We start from the raw sequence: 19,547 nt of genomic DNA on the forward strand, positions 1-19,547 counted from the left end.
TGTTTTTTCCATTGAGTAGCATATTAATGCGGGGGTGTAAACACACATTCACCCACACAGTATGTCAACTCATCCCATACAAGTCAGGGTTCAGAAACAAGAGTGAAAAAAGTGGCGATAAACACCTACGTACAGTCTCCTAAGAGAGAAGATCAGTCACAGAATGCATAAAGAAGTGAACCTGGTTTCTCTGCTGGTTCTGGGGTGCATCTGGTCCCTCCAGGGGGTCCCTGTCCTCCCAGAACCACTCTACCCCACACAGGAGAACTTTGATCTGAGCAGGGTGAGTGGCACACAGCGGTGGAAGAAGTACTCAGATATTTTACTTATGTAAAAGTAGCAATACCATAATATAAAAATACTCTGTTAGTAAAATGCCTGTGTTCAAAATGTTACTTGAGTACAAGTGTTGGCATCAAAATATACTTAAAGTACCAAAAGTAAAAGTACAAAAATGTTTGAAAATAGCAGATCTATTTTATAATATAATAATGTATATCTGCAAAGTAACTAGTAACTAAAGTTTTCAAATGATTGTAGTGGAGTAAAAGTACAATATTTGCCTCTGAGATGTAGTGGAGTAGAAGTTAAAAAAAAATGTGAAGAGAGTGGTGCCTTTGAAAGTGTAACTGGTTGCATCCTTGTGTTGCAATCAGCAACAATATGTTGTCACGTGACACGTGACAACATATTGTCACGTGTCACGTGAAGCTTGACCAATCAGCCGTGCTCAAACATACGGACGGACATACGGACGGACGGACATACGGACAAAGTCAAATGTAGGAGTGGTTGGCACCACTCAGAAATACCTCAAAATTGTACTCAAGTACAGTACTTGTACTTAGTTGCTTTACACCACTGGTGGCATGTTTACACTACCCCTTTCTACCACTCGTATTACCTTCTGTAATGTTAGTACTCTTCCTCGTTTTAATCTTTTGGATACATGATTCCTTTTGGCCTCTCTGTGTTCAATGTTCTATGTTTTGTCAAAATAACGCTTCTATTTGTCATGGCATGTTTATGTTATGTCATGGCTCCCTTCAGTGCCCAGCAGTGATGTTGTATACCCAGTAAGACTCTGGAATAACTCAACTAGGGGGGAACAAGAGCAACATGTCATATAGTTCTGTCTTCTATCACATACATACTGTACTGTATATGAAGTGAAATTAATTGCATTCTGCAGGAAATCACTGCAAATTGCATACATTATGGAATCTATCGCTGATATCTTCATGTTCTTTCTAATTCTATCCCTTATGGTGTCAAATCAAGTGGTGAAGCATCATGTGTATGGGAGCACGCACGCACACATGTACACAGCTACAATTGTATATAATGTAACTTATGCTCCTATTAGTTCAGGGGTAAGTGGTATGAGGTGGCAGTGGTATCTACCTGTCCCCACTATATGCAACGTCAGAAGAAAGACCCAGTCATTGGTGTGCTGAAACTGCAAGATGTTGTTACTTCAGAGCGGATTATCAAAATGACAGGAGCTGTACTAAGGTGGGACTTTTATTTATGCTCAATACACACACACACACACACACACACACACACACACACACATGCGCGCACGCACACACACACACACACACACACGCATGCATGCATGTAGTATGCACGCACGCACAATCACTTCCCCACAATACTGTTGCTAAAATTGTGTGTGTGTGTGTGTGTGTGTGTGTGTGTGTGTGTGTGTGTGTGTGTGTGTGTGTGTGTGTGTGTGTGTGTGTGTGTGTGTGTGTGTGTGTGTGTGTGTGTGTGTGTGTGTGTGTGTATGTAGGGGTGGCACATGTAAGCAGACCTCAGCAGATTATGGTTTGACTAACACGTCAGGACGGTTCTTCTATCATGTTGCTAGTACGTGTCTCTCTTTCTCTCTCTCTCTGTCTCTCTCTCTCTTACGCACGCACGCACGCACGCACGCACGCACGCACGCACGCACGCACTCTATGTCTCTCTCTCTGCCTTCCGTTATACTGTAATAACTCATAACTCACATTATGTCATGTGTCATCTATTCGACGTAGCTTATGTGTGGGTGCTGTCCTCCCTGCAGAGTTTGGAGTTGATGTGGACTCATATGTGGTTCATACTAACTATGATGAGTATGCCTTGATGATTATGCTGAGCACAGAGAGGTCATCCATGGACAAGACCGTCATAGTCAAGCTGTACAGTGAGTGGTCTCTTCCACTTTGACCCGTCTGTCTGTATTCTTATACTGGTTTGTAAGTGGACCAAGGGGATTTAAGGGTATTGTGTTCATCATTATGTCATTGTGTAAAGCTAAACTTTTCAGCCAAGACATATATTCTCCGGTCACGTGAATTCCCATAATCATGTGTCTTCTGCAGACCGGTCTGGCCCCAAGCGCTGGGTGGCCGTTTTGCAGAAACCAAAAAGTGGAAGAGCCAATCAGCGTCTGTCAATCACAGGGCCCTGAACGTAGACACATGATCATGTGAATTCATGCAACCAAGATGGTTTACCAGGCTAAGTTGACCCTACATTGAAATCCGCCGCTCCTACATAAATAAATTAAAAACATATAAAATAAATTAAAAAACAAACTCACTGTGTGTGAGTTTCAGATGTCTATGATAGCCCACAATTTACAGTCTTTAGTATAAATACACGTAGGCAAATATTTAGGCCATGGTCAAGGTTTTTCATAGGAGCCCAGGGCTACTGTAGATTTAACTGAAATGTTTCCCCCAACAGGTCGGACTATGGAAGTGAGGAACACTGTGTTGGAGGACTTCAAGACGTTGGTCAGAGAGCAGGGAATTACTGATGATGCCATCATCATTAAACAGAACATGGGTACATATATACATATACACATGCATTTGCATGCACACACACACGCACACGCACACGCACACACACACACACACACACACACACACACACACACACACACACACACACACACACACACACACACACACACACCAGTAGGCATCAGCAGTGACATTGATTACATGGAGGAATTGGGAATTAGCATAAATTAAAAATAAATTGGGAGAGACTGTAAAAAAGAAAAAATATTATAATACTAATATAATGCTTGTTTTTTTTTCTCTAGGTGAATGTGTTGTGGGTAGGAAGGTAGCAGAACCTACTGCTTTACCTCAGGTATTTTACAGTATCATATTACATATTATATATTTACTTTCATATTTTACTAAGTATAATCCACTATTTTTAAATGATTGAGAGCATGTCCCAATAAAAAATCAATTCATAAAAAACTTTGATTCCATATTTTTGTCCACAATAATCATTCCCAAATCATTCGATTGTGGTTTATTCATCTCTGTGGAGGACAAGATTTTGCTTCATTAGGCCGGGTTGATGCGTAGCTGGGTCAAAAAAAGCACTGCAATATTAAAAAGACAAACTATATTATTATACTGTATCTGTATCTCTAATGTGGGATTAGAACTCCGGCCTACGAAAGTAAACAATGCTAACCACTGTTCCCCGTTTGTTTCATAGACGTGACTGTAGTGGTGATTGTGATTTATATCTTCTCAGAGGATTAGAAGAAATGTGGTACCATCTGTGGCTGCTGTAGAGCAGGAAGGTTCTGGTGATGATACACCTCTGCTCAGAGGATCAGGTGAAAGACTCTGTTGTTCATTTTATAGAACATAGTCCTATTGGTGTGGTGAAATCCCTTGAAATATTCCTGAAATGCTTTTAACGTTAAAGTATTAAACGTGGTTGTTTATTGACTAGATAGAGTTCATGCTTACTCTGCTGATTCCAATTCTAATTGCTCTTGAAAGTCGTTCTGGATAACAACGTCTGCTAATATGCCTAAATTGTAAATCTACTGGAAACAAATCTTTTTTTTATCCCCCCTTGGTCCTCATAGAGTCCTGTAAGGCAGAGCCAGATGCAGGGCCATGTTTTGGGATGGAGCAGCACTTCTTCTACAACTCTTCCTCAATGAGCTGCCAGATGTTCAACTATGGAGGCTGTCTGGGCAACCAGAACAACTTTGCCACCGAGAGAGAGTGTCTGCAGACCTGTCGCACTGAGGGTTAGGAGTGATGCATCACTTGTTTACAGAGAGGAAACACTCTCCACAGACCAAACAGACATTCTGATCCATATTCATGTGTGACATCTTTCTTTCTTTCTTTCTATATATTGTCTACGTTTAGCTGTGTGTCGTCTGCCAATGGCAGCCTTCCCCTGTAAAGGCCAGCCACCAGTGTGGGCCTTTGACTCTGCCAGCGGTCTGTGCCTGGCCTACAAACAGGGCTTCTGCCAGGCCAATGGCAACAAATTCTACACCATGGCTGAGTGCGAAGAGTACTGCGGTGTAGTCAAAGGTGGTGAAGAGAAAGACATAACAAACAGCGTACAAAAGTGATCGTTCTCACACAGACATAATAGAATTATAGAAGAGAAGGCATGATTGGTGGGCTTTAGACTAGAGGCTCAACCTGAATTAGGCTATATTCATCGCTAGCGGGAATGACATTATGCACACACATACAGTAGAAATGGAAATGGACAATAACTTTGTGCAGTTTTCTTTTCTTTTTTGCATTGTTGTTGCTGTTGCCATTGTTATTGTATTATTTTGTAATGGAATGTAAGTGGTTCTGAGATCCCGTCAACAGTCAGCAAAACAATATTATAATAAAATAAATAAAAAACACCTGTTGGAGGGGGAAAATAAAACTTAACATGGTCAATAATTCTATTCACTCTCACACTTTCAACCGCACAAAACATAAATACAGTAACTGATTGATTATTCACTTTTGCAGATGAAGAGATCCTGACAGCAAGCTGATGAAGACAGAAGCTGCATCTGAACACATCAGAGACATCACGTCATTCTGTTACAGCACTGACTGTCTATATTGTCTATTTGCCTTCTTGCCTTATACATTTTAAACATACACCTACACAGCACTTTGTTGTACTGTATATGGAAATGTATGATGTGGATAATGTGCTTACCAAAACAGAAACAGCAGGGGGAAACATTTTAAAAGCAACTAAACGCATTTCTGTACATGCTTTGCACTTGGAGAATGGAATGGTTTTGATTCTAATACAAGGCTTGTGTGAGCATATATTTCAGAGTAAATGGTGCGAACACGCTGTGGAAGACTTAATTGGCAGCTGAAATGCCTGTGCCGAAAAGGAAAGAATAAAAATGGAGGAAACTGGAATATGGAACATTTTTGTTTGTTTATTTCAAGAGTACCTTACAGGTTCAGTTTGACACTCTCAAAGTTAAACTAACACTCAGGATTGTATAAATGCCTCTTATATTGGCCAGCTACATGCTGTCTATCATAATCCTGAAACCTGCACATGCGTGTCTGGTGCTGCTATTTACACTGCAGGTGGTTTGTACCAATCAAAAAGATGCCCACCTGCCACTAAAGAAACAAGATACTGAAAGTAAATACATCCCAGGAAAAATAATAGTGCAAAGGATAATAATGAATTACAAACATTGAATACATTGCGGGAAAATAATCTATAGTATAGAATAGAATATGGACCTATAATTGTAACAAAGGGGTACAATATTGGAACAACCAACCATAACTTCTAAAATAGTGGTGTCATATTAGGAACAAATGTGTGGTCACTGATCACCATCAGTCTGTCAGATGACATTCATTGATTTGGTGATATTTGCTCCAAATTTGCAATTCTGAAGTCCAATGATTAACTTGATGATTGGGCAAATCAGACAGGGGAAGGAGAGAGAGAGAGAGAGAGAGAGAGAGAGAGAGAGAGAGAGAGAGAGAGAACTTTGCCCTTTCAGTTGTTTATTTTCTTTCTTTTTTTTGTAATTTGAAGGGGGGGGCAGAGACAGGCACAAAACAAACACACATACACCATAGGTCAATGGCCCTGTCCCGCTTTGGCAAGGCTGAGATGGTGTTTCCAGGGTGAAGTAAATAGTAAAGGGTGGGCCGTTCGAGGATTCAGAGTCTCAGAAGCTCAGTCTAGTCAAAGTCAGGTGGACAAGATGCAGAAAGAAGTGAATTTGGTTCCTTTGTTGCTGCTGGGGTGCGTCTGGACCCTCCAGGGGGTCCCTGTGCCCACGGACCCTCTCTACCCCACACAGGAGAACTTTGAACTGAGCAGGGTGAGTGGAAGAGGGCAGTGGTGGAAGACGTACTCAGATTTCTTTTTTTACTTAAGTAAAAGTACACAATGTTGAAATACTCTGTAACAAGTACCGTATAAAAAAAGAAGAAAAAAATATGTTGTTTAATAATAATGAAAATCTGCAAAGTAACTTGTATCTTAACTTTTCTGATAATTGCAGTAAAATATTTTCCTCAGCGATGTAGTGGAGTAGAAGTATAAAGCATTCAAAAATGGACATACTCGAGTAAAGTAAAAGTACATCAAAATTGGAATTAAGTAGTGTCCAGTACTTTAGTAAATTGCACACCTTTGCGGATATTCTGTTTTCTGTATAATTATATATTTGAAGCCAACATGGGGGCTCATGACCAATTTATGCTCCGTCATATGACACATTTTAAAATAAGTTTTATTCTCCACTTTCACCATTGTTATTGTGTACTGTAGATAATTCATAATTGTTGAATTTTACTTTAACATTCATTCATTGTCTCACTCACTGATCACTTTAACAAATAGAATGCAACAGAGGGAGGAAATCTGTGCTTCCTATTTCAGGCTAGAAATAATGATGTTACCTTATTTTCTTCGAGGTGAATTTTATATTCTAATGGCTACTTATTTAAAAACAATAATTGTATTACTTTTGAAGCCTTACATGACTTGACCAGACCTTATACGTCTGTCCTAGAGCTGTTTGTACAGACATATTTGTTTTGTATGTGTGATGAAGTTCAGCTAGCAAACTCAGCATTGAACTTTAAGCAGTTTTTATATTATTATTTTATTTTATTCTACTAATACTGGTCCAAGCACCTGAGGTGCTATGGTCATTGCTCTTATTATTATAATTATTAAAGTGTAAATTATGTATTCAGGATCCAACACATTTTCCAAGCCAAGTTTTATATTATCTATATTTTTCTCTCACTCCTTCTAATATTACCTCTCCTTTCACTCGGTTCACTTCCTTCACAATCCCATTACACCTCATGTTTATTTATTTTCTGTGATTGGATTGGCCATTGTTCATCTCCATTTCAGCTTTCTTTTGCCCTCCTTCACATCTATTACTTATCTTTCTACCCAGTGGTGGCTTATCCAACGGGCTTGAGGTGCTGAATTCAGGGCACCAACCTTTGGGGGGGCACCAAACGGCGAATTTAGAGCGTCCTTTTCTTCCGCGCAGCAACCCCCCACCCCCAGCACCCCCCCGCAGCACCTTTTCGGGGGGCACCAAACCATGTCCGCGCTGCACTACCCCCCTGTTGACAAAACGGTGCCGGGGGGCACCAAACAGAAATTGGTAAACATGATCTCTGAACCCATGCGATAAAAACGCATCATTCAGTATTTCGATAGTCCATACCATTCGGGCCGTAATTGGCTTCCAAAGTTAGTGGGAGGAGCCTAACGAAACGTCCAATCAACCCCAAATTTGAATCACATTGAGGGTTGACTTGTATTCTCTATGAATTTCCTACATTTCCACTTTGACCCATAGGGGGGCATCACAAAATGTAACTGTTTGATGCAAAAAACATGTTTTTGCCGGGGATCAATCCACTCAAAATGAAATACAAGTGATCTCAGGAGATCCACATCACTCAGGAGTGATGTGATAATATAATTGGCTTTAAAATGTTGTGGGAGGAGCCTATATTTCTTCAAAACAAAACGTCATATCACGAAACGGATCCCATCAGCACCAAATTTGAATCACACGTTGCATGGCCTCCAACGCTATCCTCCCAGGGTATTCCTCAAGGACCCCAATGAAAAGAAGACCGCAAGGACTTTTTTGGTGTTATCCTTTTAGACCAAGTGTTAGGCTGTACTCATGCTGTTTAACCATCTATAAGAAGGAAAACCAGTTCTATAAGCCAGTAGTTCTCAAACATTTTCATGTTAAGGGTTAAGAGATTTGTAAACATTTTAGAAAATAGCTGATCTACAAGCTCACAATGCATCGCATCGCAACGCATTGAGATTGTAAATCGTCTATTTTCGAATTGCCAAATACTTAAATAGGGCATGTTGCTGGGGACCCTCTGGGGTCCCCAGCAACAAGGTCCAGCTTTGAGAACCAGCGCCTTCATATTTTATTTGTTTCATACTGAAACAGGTTTGCCTGCTGCTGCAAATGCAAATAAACAAAGACATAAAGTTCATACATGAGAGTGCTTGTTTTCCTACTTAATTAAAGTGTAAATATATTTCAATAATGCTCCTCTCCTCAACCCAGATGATGGGGAAGTGGTACAGTGTTGCCAATGGGAATACATGTCCCCATAAGCAGCATCACAGAGGAGAGGTTGCCATTAGCTCTCTGGTCCTGGAAACTGGTGAGGGCAACATCATGATCACAAAAACTGGATTGAGGTAGGACACATACAGTATACAGTATACACACACATGCCATGCACACGTATGCATGCACATGTGCGCGCGCACACACACACACACTACAAATATGTTATTTCTTTCTTTATAGGCATGGGAAATGTAAGCAGTTCACAGTAGATTATCAGCTGACCGACACACCAGGACGATTCTCTTTTCAGAGTATGTCTGTCATTAACAAATCCTTCTGCTCCTCTCTTTCTCAAACTGTGTGTGTGTGTGTGTGTGTGTGTGTGTGTGTGTGTGTGTGTGTGTGTGTGTGTGTGTGTGTGTGTGTGTGTGTGTGTGTGTGTGTGTGTGTGTGTGTGTGTGTGTGTGTGTGTGTGTGTGTGTGTGTGTGTGTGTGTGTGTGTGTGTGTGTGTGTGTGTGAGTGAGTGAGTGAGTGAGTGAGTATACAGTGTGGGTTGAGACCTTGCTATGTGATCTACATATATTGTTTTGCTTCATGTTGTAGATGAACACTGACAGCTATTGTGTTTGCCTGTGTGTGCTCTTCTCAACAGAGTTTGGGGTTGATGCCGATGCTTACGTGGTCCACACAAACTACGATGAGTATGCCATAGTGATAATGACCATGTCACATGGACATAACAAAACTTCAATTAAGCTGTACAGTGAGTGGACATCCTTCCATGATTTATCAGAAAAAGTATTCTCATAACAAAATTACATGAAGGCTAAGGTCAACTCTATGCAGTACACACAAATTGTAGTGCAGACAGGAAATCCAAACTCCCAACATAGGACAACATAAAACATACAGTACGCTAAAGAATACATCTAAAATAATCTAGAAGTTTAAAAAAGGGCTCAACACGATCCAATAAGTACAAAATAAGCGTTTAATAAGCGATTAAAGAGTTTGCATACTGGGGGAAGCTACTGAACTCTATACTGTATACTAAATAGCCAATCTTCAAGCTTGTGACACGTTGAGAGCTTGTAGATCTTTTAATTGTGCCTAACGCTTGCCCTTGAACAGGGACACCAGGGTTCAGGTGGTTAAAAGATAGTTGTATATTGTATACAATAATAAATTGACCATATACGTATAAAAAAAGAAAATGAAAAGAGGCAGTTGCACCCGTGATGGTACTGTTGCTCCTTCCCAGTATTTATATTGTATACATCAGCTGTCTCTTAAACAGCTTAAAGGTAGTGTAAGGGATTTTATTTGATAAAAAATATGTGTATATATGCTCTATATTCTGATACTCATTGCTAGAGTGTTTGTTCAGTAACAGGAGTCTCCATGTCTCTCCAGCTCTGTTCCTAAACAGAAAATGCATTTTTAGGTCGGATACCAACTTTATCCAATCAGGATAGAGAACTCGGGATACCCATTAACAAGTAACATTGGGAGTGATGACACAAAGAAATGAGTAGACAAAATTGGAACTGGAACCATATAAAAATTAAGCTGATAAATGGGTACTCTTTCCTGATTGGCTGAAATGTTGTCACCTACCTGAAAATGTTCTGTTTATTAAACAGCTGGAGAGACAGGGAGACCCCTGTTACTGAATAAACCCTATAGCAATGATTACAATCTGCTTTAACCTTTTAACAAAAAATCTTTTGTTTTAACCAAAAAATATCACTTACCCTATACCTTTAATAATTCCGTGTCATCAGCCTTCTATATTTGAACATTCTCTTATATGTTTATATTACAATTCTGAAATGTGGGCTTGTGTGGTCCACACATGCCCAACTTTTAAGATTTGAGTGTGCTCCCCCCCAACAGGTCGGGCCATGGAAGTGAGGGACACTGTACTGGATGACTTCAGGACACTGGTCAGAGAACAGGGAATGACTGACGACAACATTGTTATTGCAAAGAACAAGGGTAGACACGTACACACACACACACACACACACACACACACACACACACACACACACACACACACACACACACACACACACTTTAAGTTTAGTTTGAGGAGCATCAAAAAAAAACTAATTACAGTACATGATGCATTCTTACAACAGTAGCTTCCATAATAATTCCATAAACTGTATAGTGAATACAGATATTTTCAATCTATGCAGTTTAGCGTTTCTCTCATGAGTTCAAATGATCCGACAACATACATTTTCTCTGCATTATCTTTCACTTATTTACTTCTTGTCTACACAGTTTAACACTGGATCTAAAAGGATCAATGCTATGTCCTTTTAGGTCCAAGGGATCTGCAAGGGCCCCAAATATTTACATACTATGTGTCCATTTTAGGTTATTCAGGGCCTGTCAGCCTATCATGTTAAGTGGTCAGATCTGGTCATTTTCAGTCAATCGATTGTGTTGCGGCTTGGATCAATGGAACTAATATAGTATATACTTTATGTGTCTATGTATCGGTATCATCACAATGAAAACTCACTTTTCAAGTTTTAAAGAACAAATACGATGACCTTTTCTTTCTTAATTATTTTATATCTTAGTGTTTTGTCAATTATTTGGGGTACCAGTAATAATGATGGTATATCCTCTCTTCCCAGGTGAGTGTGTTCCAGGAGAAGAGCAAGGGATACAGCAAGTGGCAGAACCTGAGCCTCAGGTAGTCTAACCTCATTTATGCTTTATTGAGTGACAGTGTTACTCGCTAAAAAGAATGGATTTGGAAATAGAAAAGAAAAAACACAACGGATCTCATTGCATTTTTTTTTTTTTTTGAAAATCAGTTATAGGGGTACGGAGCCCTCCAGTGGCCATTGAGGGGCATTTTTTTTTTTAAAGATTTATGCGTGGGATCGCTTTAGTTATGCATGGGAACGCTTTAGTAATGCATGGCAACGCATTACCTTATTCATTCGAACGCATTACTTTATTCGAGGGAACAAGTTAGCTAATTCATTGCCTCAAATAAACTAAAGCGAGGCCTCGCTTTAGTAAAGTGAGGGAACGAATTAGTAATTTACTTGCACTTAAGTACAGTACTTGAGTAAATGTACTCAGGCCATGTTTAGAGACATTTTGACTTGGATTATGCAACATAATAGCCTATGTGCATTCATCATATTCTTTATTATGGTGGAGAAATGTATGCTATTCAAGGATTATTATTATTATAATAATAATATTATCATTATTCGTTGTGCACTGGTCCAATACAATACAAACGAATGCGCTGGTGCGCATATCTACACACACCCACAGCCTGGCACTGCAACATTAGGCCTATATCTTCTAATTCTCCAGGAATGTCTGTGATTGTAATTTTCCTATTAACAGCAGATGTGAGAGTGTCAATTCCTTGTGTCAATTGTGTTTATATAAGATGATAGTCTATTCAAAGAAGACGATTTGTGCCGCGCAATGCCATTTGCTCCAAATGACGCACTTTACTTTTATTCATGGATTACACAGGAAATAATGAACTGATTACAATAATATAAAATTCTCTCAAATCAGTAACAGGTAGGTGATACATATGCCCATCAAATATGGTTTTCTTGAAAGGCAATCCAAGGTTTTAGCTTGGAAACCAACATTCGGGGAATATCTGACGGCTTGGAGCGCCTTAGTGCGGCTGCAGAGTTCACCTTGGGATTTGTCATTCCAATTTTACTGTAGGCTAATCCACCAAAGTGTGACTGTTAATTCCTCGTGTCAATACATTGTGTTTTTATCACCGGTGCCAGTATTATTATTATTATTGTTAATATTATTATTATATACCTTAGCCTCTATTGCAATAATAGACCTTATTATTATTATTATTATTAGTGGAGTATTTCCATTTTTCTATACTTTTACTTATTCCACTACATCTCAGAGGAAAATATTGTACTTTCAATCTGCAACAAATATTTGAAAACGTTAGTTATGATGTAGATTTAGAATGATATTATTACATCCCCAACCGCCCTATTTAAATGTTGGCTATTTGAAAATAGCCGATCTACAAGAACACAATGCTCAATGTGACTCATTGTGACCTTGTAGATCTGCTATTTTCAAAAGATTTGTATACATTCTATACATTATGATAATGGTAACATGGCAGTGGTTCGACCTCCCGTTAGCCCCGTTAGTCTGTGAGCCTAAAGCATTTATTTTCTTTAATGAAGAAAATACACAAATACACATTCATATGACGTTGTCAGCCAGGGAGAGGGGAGGGGGAGGCGGAGGGTGGTGGGGTGTTCAGGGGAGAAGACAACCATGCCATTAGTGGCAGCGGTGGCCTAGTGGTTAGAGGGGCGGCCTTGATACCGGAAGGTCCCTAGTTCGATTCCCCAATTCATCACATTCAATCACCGCTGAATAGCCCTTGAGCAAGGAAAAACAAGCTTCGTGCTTAGTCCGACACCCTGGGTAAACAACAAACTTTGCTTTGCTTTGCTTTGCTTTGCCTACTTAGGAGACCATTTGTAGGATTTGTGTACCACTTCGCCTCTAGTGGCTCCAATGGAGAATGCGTATCTTGCTATATTAACAATCTTTGGTAAGACCATGGACCACATGGCTCATTTGCAGATATTACGCGTATGCATATTAGCCATGCGGTCTTCCCAACATTTTAAGACCAAAATTGTACTTAAGTAGGCTACTATTTAAGTACAATTTTGGGGTAGTTTTATACTTTATTGGAGTATTTCCAATTTTCAGTACTTTTACTTCTACTCCACTACATCTCAGAGGCAAATTGCAATAAACTAATAATTGTAATAGACCTTATTATTATTATTACTGGAGTATTTCCATTTTTCTATAGGCCTACTTTTATTTCTACTCCATTATACATATCAGAGGCAAGTAGGCCTACTTTTAATCCACTGCAATTATTTGAACACTTTAGTTACTTTGTAGATTTTGATTATTATCACAAAACACATTTCGCCATTTGAAAATGCAAATAAACAATGCATTGTGATGTGATGCATTGTGAGCTCATATTTATTTCAGTTCGAAATAAATATGAGTAATTGATGCAACTTCTTGGATCAAGTGCAACTTCCTGCCCCTGATCAAGAACTGTGACTTTATTTTTAGATTGTTGGAAAAGCCACAATATTAGTTAAACTCAAATGACTAAAGAACAATACAGTAGCTGATGCACTGTGAGCATATAGCCTCTTATATTGTGTGTGAGTGCGCAAAATATGATAGCATAATAATACTGGCCTAATAACAATAATAATGATATTAATATTTTTCCCCTTAACATCATTCTGAATAATGTTGAGTACTAAAATAGGCTATAGCCTACTTTTATTCTCATAATTATTAACCCAGACATGCGACAGGAATCATTAATCATATGGCATCAGTGTTGCAGATCTACAAGCTCACAACATGTTGCTGATCGCTGCGTTGTGAGCTTGTAGATCAGATAAATTCGGGCTGTCATTACTGGACTGGAGTGTATTATTTGGGGGTGGGGGAGGCAGCTTTAGGCCGGTATACATTGCTGTCACCTTAGTGCATATAAAGACAGCTTACCTTATGTAGGCTAAATAGAACAATTAACATCGGGAGGTTTCCAGCGCGCATAATGACGCACAGATACATTAGTGGATTTCAAAGCTAACATTAAATACAATACACACCATACTGTAGCCTACATGTAGTCTACTGTATATTAATTGGGGGTGCCTAGAGTGTGTTGAAATAAAGCTCACCCAAGCACTGTCTATTGACCTGCTTTCTGCGTGTGACAAATGCGCTCTGAAAAAGCTGCTGGTGGTTCTGATATCTCCCAATGAGTCTCCCAGTTTAGTAGACCTTGTATTGTGAATTTGTACTTCCATGTAGGCCTACTGATGTTCTCATGTCTTACTAAATAACGTAGGCCTACATCAATCAATCAATCAATCAATCAATCAATCCCCGAAATAATGCACGGACACTCATGTGGGGTTCGGGACTAACGGGAGGTCGAACCACTGACATGTTACCATTATCATAATGTATAGAATCTATAGAATCAGATCTACAAGGTCACAATGAGTCACATTGAGCATTGTGTGCTTGTAGATCGGCTATTTTCAAATAGCCAACGTTTAAATAGGGCGGTTGGGGATGTAATAATATCATTCTAAATCTACATCATAACTAACGTTTTCAAATATTTGTTGCAGATTAAAAGTACAATATTTTCCTCTGAGATGTAGTGGAATAAGTAAAAGTATAGAAAAATGGAAATACTCCACTAATAATAATAATAATAAGGTCTATTATTGCAATAGAGGCTAAGGTATATAATAATAATATTAACAATAATAATAATAATACTGGCACCGGTGATAAAAACACAATGTATTGACACGAGGAATTAACAGTCACACTTTGGTGGATTAGCCTACAGTAAAATTGGAATGACAAATCCCAAGGTGAACTCTGCAGCCGCACTAAGGCGCTCCAAGCCGTCAGATATTCCCCGAATGTTGGTTTCCAAGCTATAACCTTGGATTGCCTTTCAAGAAAACCATATTTGATGGGCATATGTATCACCTACCTGTTACTGATTTGAGAGAATTTTATATTATTGTAATCAGTTCATTATTTCCTGTGTAATCCATGAATAAAAGTAAAGTGCGTCATTTGGAGCAAATGGCATTGCGCGGCACAAATCGTCTTCTTTGAATAGACTATCATCTTATATAAACACAATTGACACAAGGAATTGACACTCTCACATCTGCTGATAATAGGAAAATTACAATCACAGACATTCCTGGAGAATTAGAAGATATAGGCCTAATGTTGCAGTGCCAGGCTGTGGGTGTGTGTAGATATGCGCACCAGCGCATTCGTTTGTATTGTATTGGACCAGTGCACAACGAATAATGATAATATTATTATTATAATAATAATAATCCTTGAATAGCATACATTTCTCCACCATAATAAAGAATATGATGAATGCACATAGGCTATTATGTTGCATAATCCAAGTCAAAATGTCTCTAAACATGGCCTGAGTACATTTACTCAAGTACTGTACTTAAGTGCAAGTAAATTACTAATTCGTTCCCTCACTTTACTAAAGCGAGGCCTCGCTTTAGTTTATTTGAGGCAATGAATTAGCTAACTTGTTCCCTCGAATAAAGTAATGCGTTCGAATGAATAAGGTAATGCGTTGCCATGCATTACTAAAGCGTTCCCATGCATAACTAAAGCGATCCCACGCATAAATCTTTTTAAAACAAATCCCCCTCAATGGCCACTGGAGGGCTCCGTATAGGGGAGCAACATGCAAAGTAAAAATGTGACTTTACAGGGGACCTCTTACAAACAAACAATAATTATGGATCTAAAACATTTCATGCTTTCATGCCTATGAAAACTTGATTTGATATTGAGTTTCCCTTTCACTCCCTTAGAATTTTAGGGTTCCATCAACATTCAGTGTAATCCAGAGATATTGAACCTCAACGTTTGAATTCAATTTAGTGACCTTTTCACGTATACATTAGTTCATACACAGGGATGTGATTGTGCGCGGGGTAGTAAAAATGCTGTTAAACCCATGTGCAAGTTCAGATCGAGTGGCCAACCCACTGAGGAGAAACATTCGAGGACAGAAAGAAAGACAGAGGTTTCCTCATTGTCTCCGCCAGGCCGAAAGGCATGGCCATGGCTATGTTTTGCCCCCTGTCTGTCCGTCCGTCCGTCCGTGACTCCGTCTGTGGAAAGCTAATCTAAGGCACCGTTGGCTTGATCGCAGGGAAACTGCACACACACTCCCTCGCCGAGTTGAACCTCTGCCCCAAAATTTTCACATAGATTATAGCGCCACCAGGAGGCAAAGTTTTGACAGTACTCCTACAGATTTTGTCCAAACATCAGGCATATAGACGGATTTCCGCGCGACGTCATCACGGAGCAGAATGCGCAATCTGCGCATGCCTGGGGGTCAGTGGGGGAAAGGCGCGTTCGAAAATACAGCCCTGAGCGGCAGTGAGCGCACTGGCCAATACAAACTAATAGGCGAGTGTGCTCCGGTGCGTAATTTCCAAACGCACCCATAGGCTTCCCCCCGCAGCTGCGCGGTCATATTCCTCTCATGTTTACTAACAGGAAACCTCCCTATTGGTACAGAGTATCTCTATAGTCACACATTTTTCATATTCCACCCTGATTGGCTAAGATTGGATTCCAAAGTTTTCAGGAGTGCTCCGTTTTGAAACAAATGCTTCAAATCATGAACACAGCATGCGATGTCCGTGAAATTTTGCACGCACATTCCCACTAGGCAGAGAAAGAGATGCCACTTGAAATGTTTCAAATCAGCCTCATGGTGGCGCTATAACAGTCCTTTGCCCTGCATTTTTCACATCTGCCTTACATAGTGGATGATGTTGGAACAGTGACCATACAGATATATAACTGGAACAGAGACAAAGATCCTCCATAGATATAAGCATGCAACTGCAACCTTGGTAAATTTGGCCTTGGTTAATGCTCATTCACATCTGCACTGTAAGGACAAGAAGACTAGAAGAAGATTAAAAGACATGTAGTGACAAAGTCCTTTACCTTAACCACGACTGGTTGCAGATGAGATAGGTTGTTCAGACGTATGCTCTTTAAAAAGTTATAGTTCATAATAAAATGTTTATTCTCTTCTCCAAAACATAGTTGTCCCTCACTCTCAGTATGCAAACATTAAGGCAAAAATACAGTCCAAAACACAGGCACAGCATACACAGTCAAAAAACTGTTTGCTCTTCCCCAATCAACAACACCTGCCCTAGATTGATACCTCATTAAGTACCTGGTTAAGGATAAGGATAATTCCTTTTAAAAAGTCCTTGCCGGCTTGTTTCCAATGAGAACCTGTGAGCAATTAGGGGTTAAGAATCTTGCTCAGGGACAAATTTCATTTCATCGACACATTTGTTGACCTGGCCTGAAATCAAACCTGGGGCAAACAGGGCCTCTGGCTCCCTAGGCGGGCTCACTAACCATTCAGCTATGGCCGCCCCATGGTTAGCCTTGGCCTTGACCATGCCCTCTAGTGATGTAGTAGAATACCAGAAAAAGAAATATGGCTCTTACAAGACACTCATAACTACAATCTTGTGACCTTTCTGATATGAGTTAGCACCTGGAAAGTAGATGTGCACTATGTGTACACTGTGTACTCTCTGATATAGCCACACAATATTCCTGACAGTTTATTGTGGACACAACCTGCAAAATTGTTAGTGGGACTTTCAATGCAATATGAACATTTAACAATTTCATTATTTGACTTGTTAAAATGGCTACATTTGTATATAGTATAGTCTCTGACTGTATAATTGTGCTTGTGTTCAGAGGTTTAGGAGAAGTGTGGTACCTCTCGTGGTTCCTGCAGAAGAAGGCTCTGCTATGGGAGATGATGCACCTCTGTTCAAAGGACCTGGTGAGACTCTCATCACTCTCATTTCAGTTAACCACTATATACTCACAACACGTCGCGTTTCAACGTAAACTGTGACCATGTGGATCTGCTATTTTCTCAGATTGTTCGCCTATTATTGCAGAAGGTTCACCTGTTTTGTCAAATGTTCATCTATTAGCCTATGACATGCTCAGAATAGGCACGCTATAGGCTTCATGTGGTCCATGAACTTGTGTCAAATGCATGTGCATTTGAAGACTGGCCTAAGCCCAGTTCAGACCAAAGATTCACGGTGAGCCGAGTTGAAACAAATACATACTGTACCTGGTCTATTGTAAACTATACAGCATATGCATGTGTCAGACTCAGGGTATAACTTACAGGCAGTTCCCCCCTGAACCTTTCCCTTTTCACTTCATTCCTTTTTTAAATACCTCCCTTATCCTCTCTTAATCAGTCCATTACTCTATCTTTGTAACTCTCTGTTTTTATCCCGCTTGGTCCTCATAGAGTCCTGTAAGGCAGAGCCAGATGCAGGGCCATGTTTTGGGATGGAGCAGCACTTCTTCTACAACTCTTCCTTAATGAGTTGCCAGTCGTTCAACTATGGAGGCTGTCTGGGCAACCAGAACAACTTTGCCACCGAGAGAGAGTGTCTGCAGACCTGTCGCACTGAGGGTTAGGAGTGATGCATCACTTGTTTACAGAGAGGAAACACTGTCCTGGGTCCTTTGTTTTTACTGTCTCACAGAGCAATTACAACAATATTCATGTGTGTGTCTTTCTTTCTTTCTTTCCTTCCTACATGTCTACCTTTAGCTGTGTGTCGTCTGCCAATGGCGGCCTTCCCCTGTAAAGGCCAGCCACCAGTGTGGGCCTTTGACTCTGCCAGCGGTCTGTGCCTGGCCTACAAACAGGGCTTCTGCCAGGCCAATGGCAACAAGTTCTACACCAAGGCTGAGTGTGAAGAGTACTGCGGTGTAGTCAAAGGTGAGATGAATGACAGGAGATACACAGAAAGGGAAACACAAACAGCAACACACCTACAAATACAATACAATAAAATGGATGCATGAGCAAACACACATAGACGCACGTGTGCACGCACGCAACCACACTCACACACACACACACACACACACACACACACACACACACACACACACACACACACACACACACACACACACACACACACACACACACACACACACACACACACACACACACACACACACACACACACACACACACACACACACACACAGAGAGAGAGAGAGTGTGTGTATGCATATTCATACACATACAGTAGGCCTAGTATAGTCTATATATGGTAATGTTTATGTATTTTGTCTTTACAGGTGAAGAAGAGGCCACACTACTGCCAGCGTGAAAAGAAAAGACAATTTATGGACCCAAACCCATCACACGCATGCAAGATAGAGACAGTCATATCAAATAAAAATGTTTCATGATTTTGTAACAACAATGACAGTGTCTTTGCAGGCTACATACCTGCAGATCACCAATAAACACATTCATAGGTTGGTCTGAATGTGATACAATGCCTTGTTGATTCTAATTTGTTCTTCTTACATACTTACTTATGGAAGCCCTGAATATGGGCGATTGGGTGTCTCAAG

The 19,547-nt window shown here is 40.0% G+C and overlaps 1 protein-coding gene across 1 annotated transcript; it reads left to right on the forward strand.

Annotated features, from left to right (window-relative positions):
- Nucleotides 1–163: 163 nt before the first annotated feature.
- On the forward strand, nt 164–19,297 carry ambp (alpha-1-microglobulin/bikunin precursor; the record flags this gene model as incomplete). The annotated part of the gene is made up of 15 exons (XM_084047174.1): nt 164–283; nt 1,367–1,373; nt 2,075–2,194; nt 2,740–2,841; nt 3,902–4,069; nt 4,194–4,393; nt 8,405–8,541; nt 8,654–8,724; nt 9,067–9,177; nt 10,311–10,412; nt 11,069–11,127; nt 17,838–17,925; nt 18,415–18,582; nt 18,724–18,894; nt 19,266–19,297. The coding sequence occupies 15 exons, from the start codon at nt 164–166 to the stop codon at nt 19,295–19,297; spliced, it is 1,656 nt and encodes a 551-aa protein (XP_083903300.1).
- Between the last annotated feature and the right edge of the window lie 250 nt (nt 19,298–19,547).

Source organism: Gymnoscopelus microlampas, assembly GCF_963454915.1.
Source record: "Gymnoscopelus microlampas genome assembly, chromosome: 21".
NCBI classification, from domain to species: Eukaryota; Metazoa; Chordata; class Actinopteri; order Myctophiformes; family Myctophidae; genus Gymnoscopelus; species Gymnoscopelus microlampas.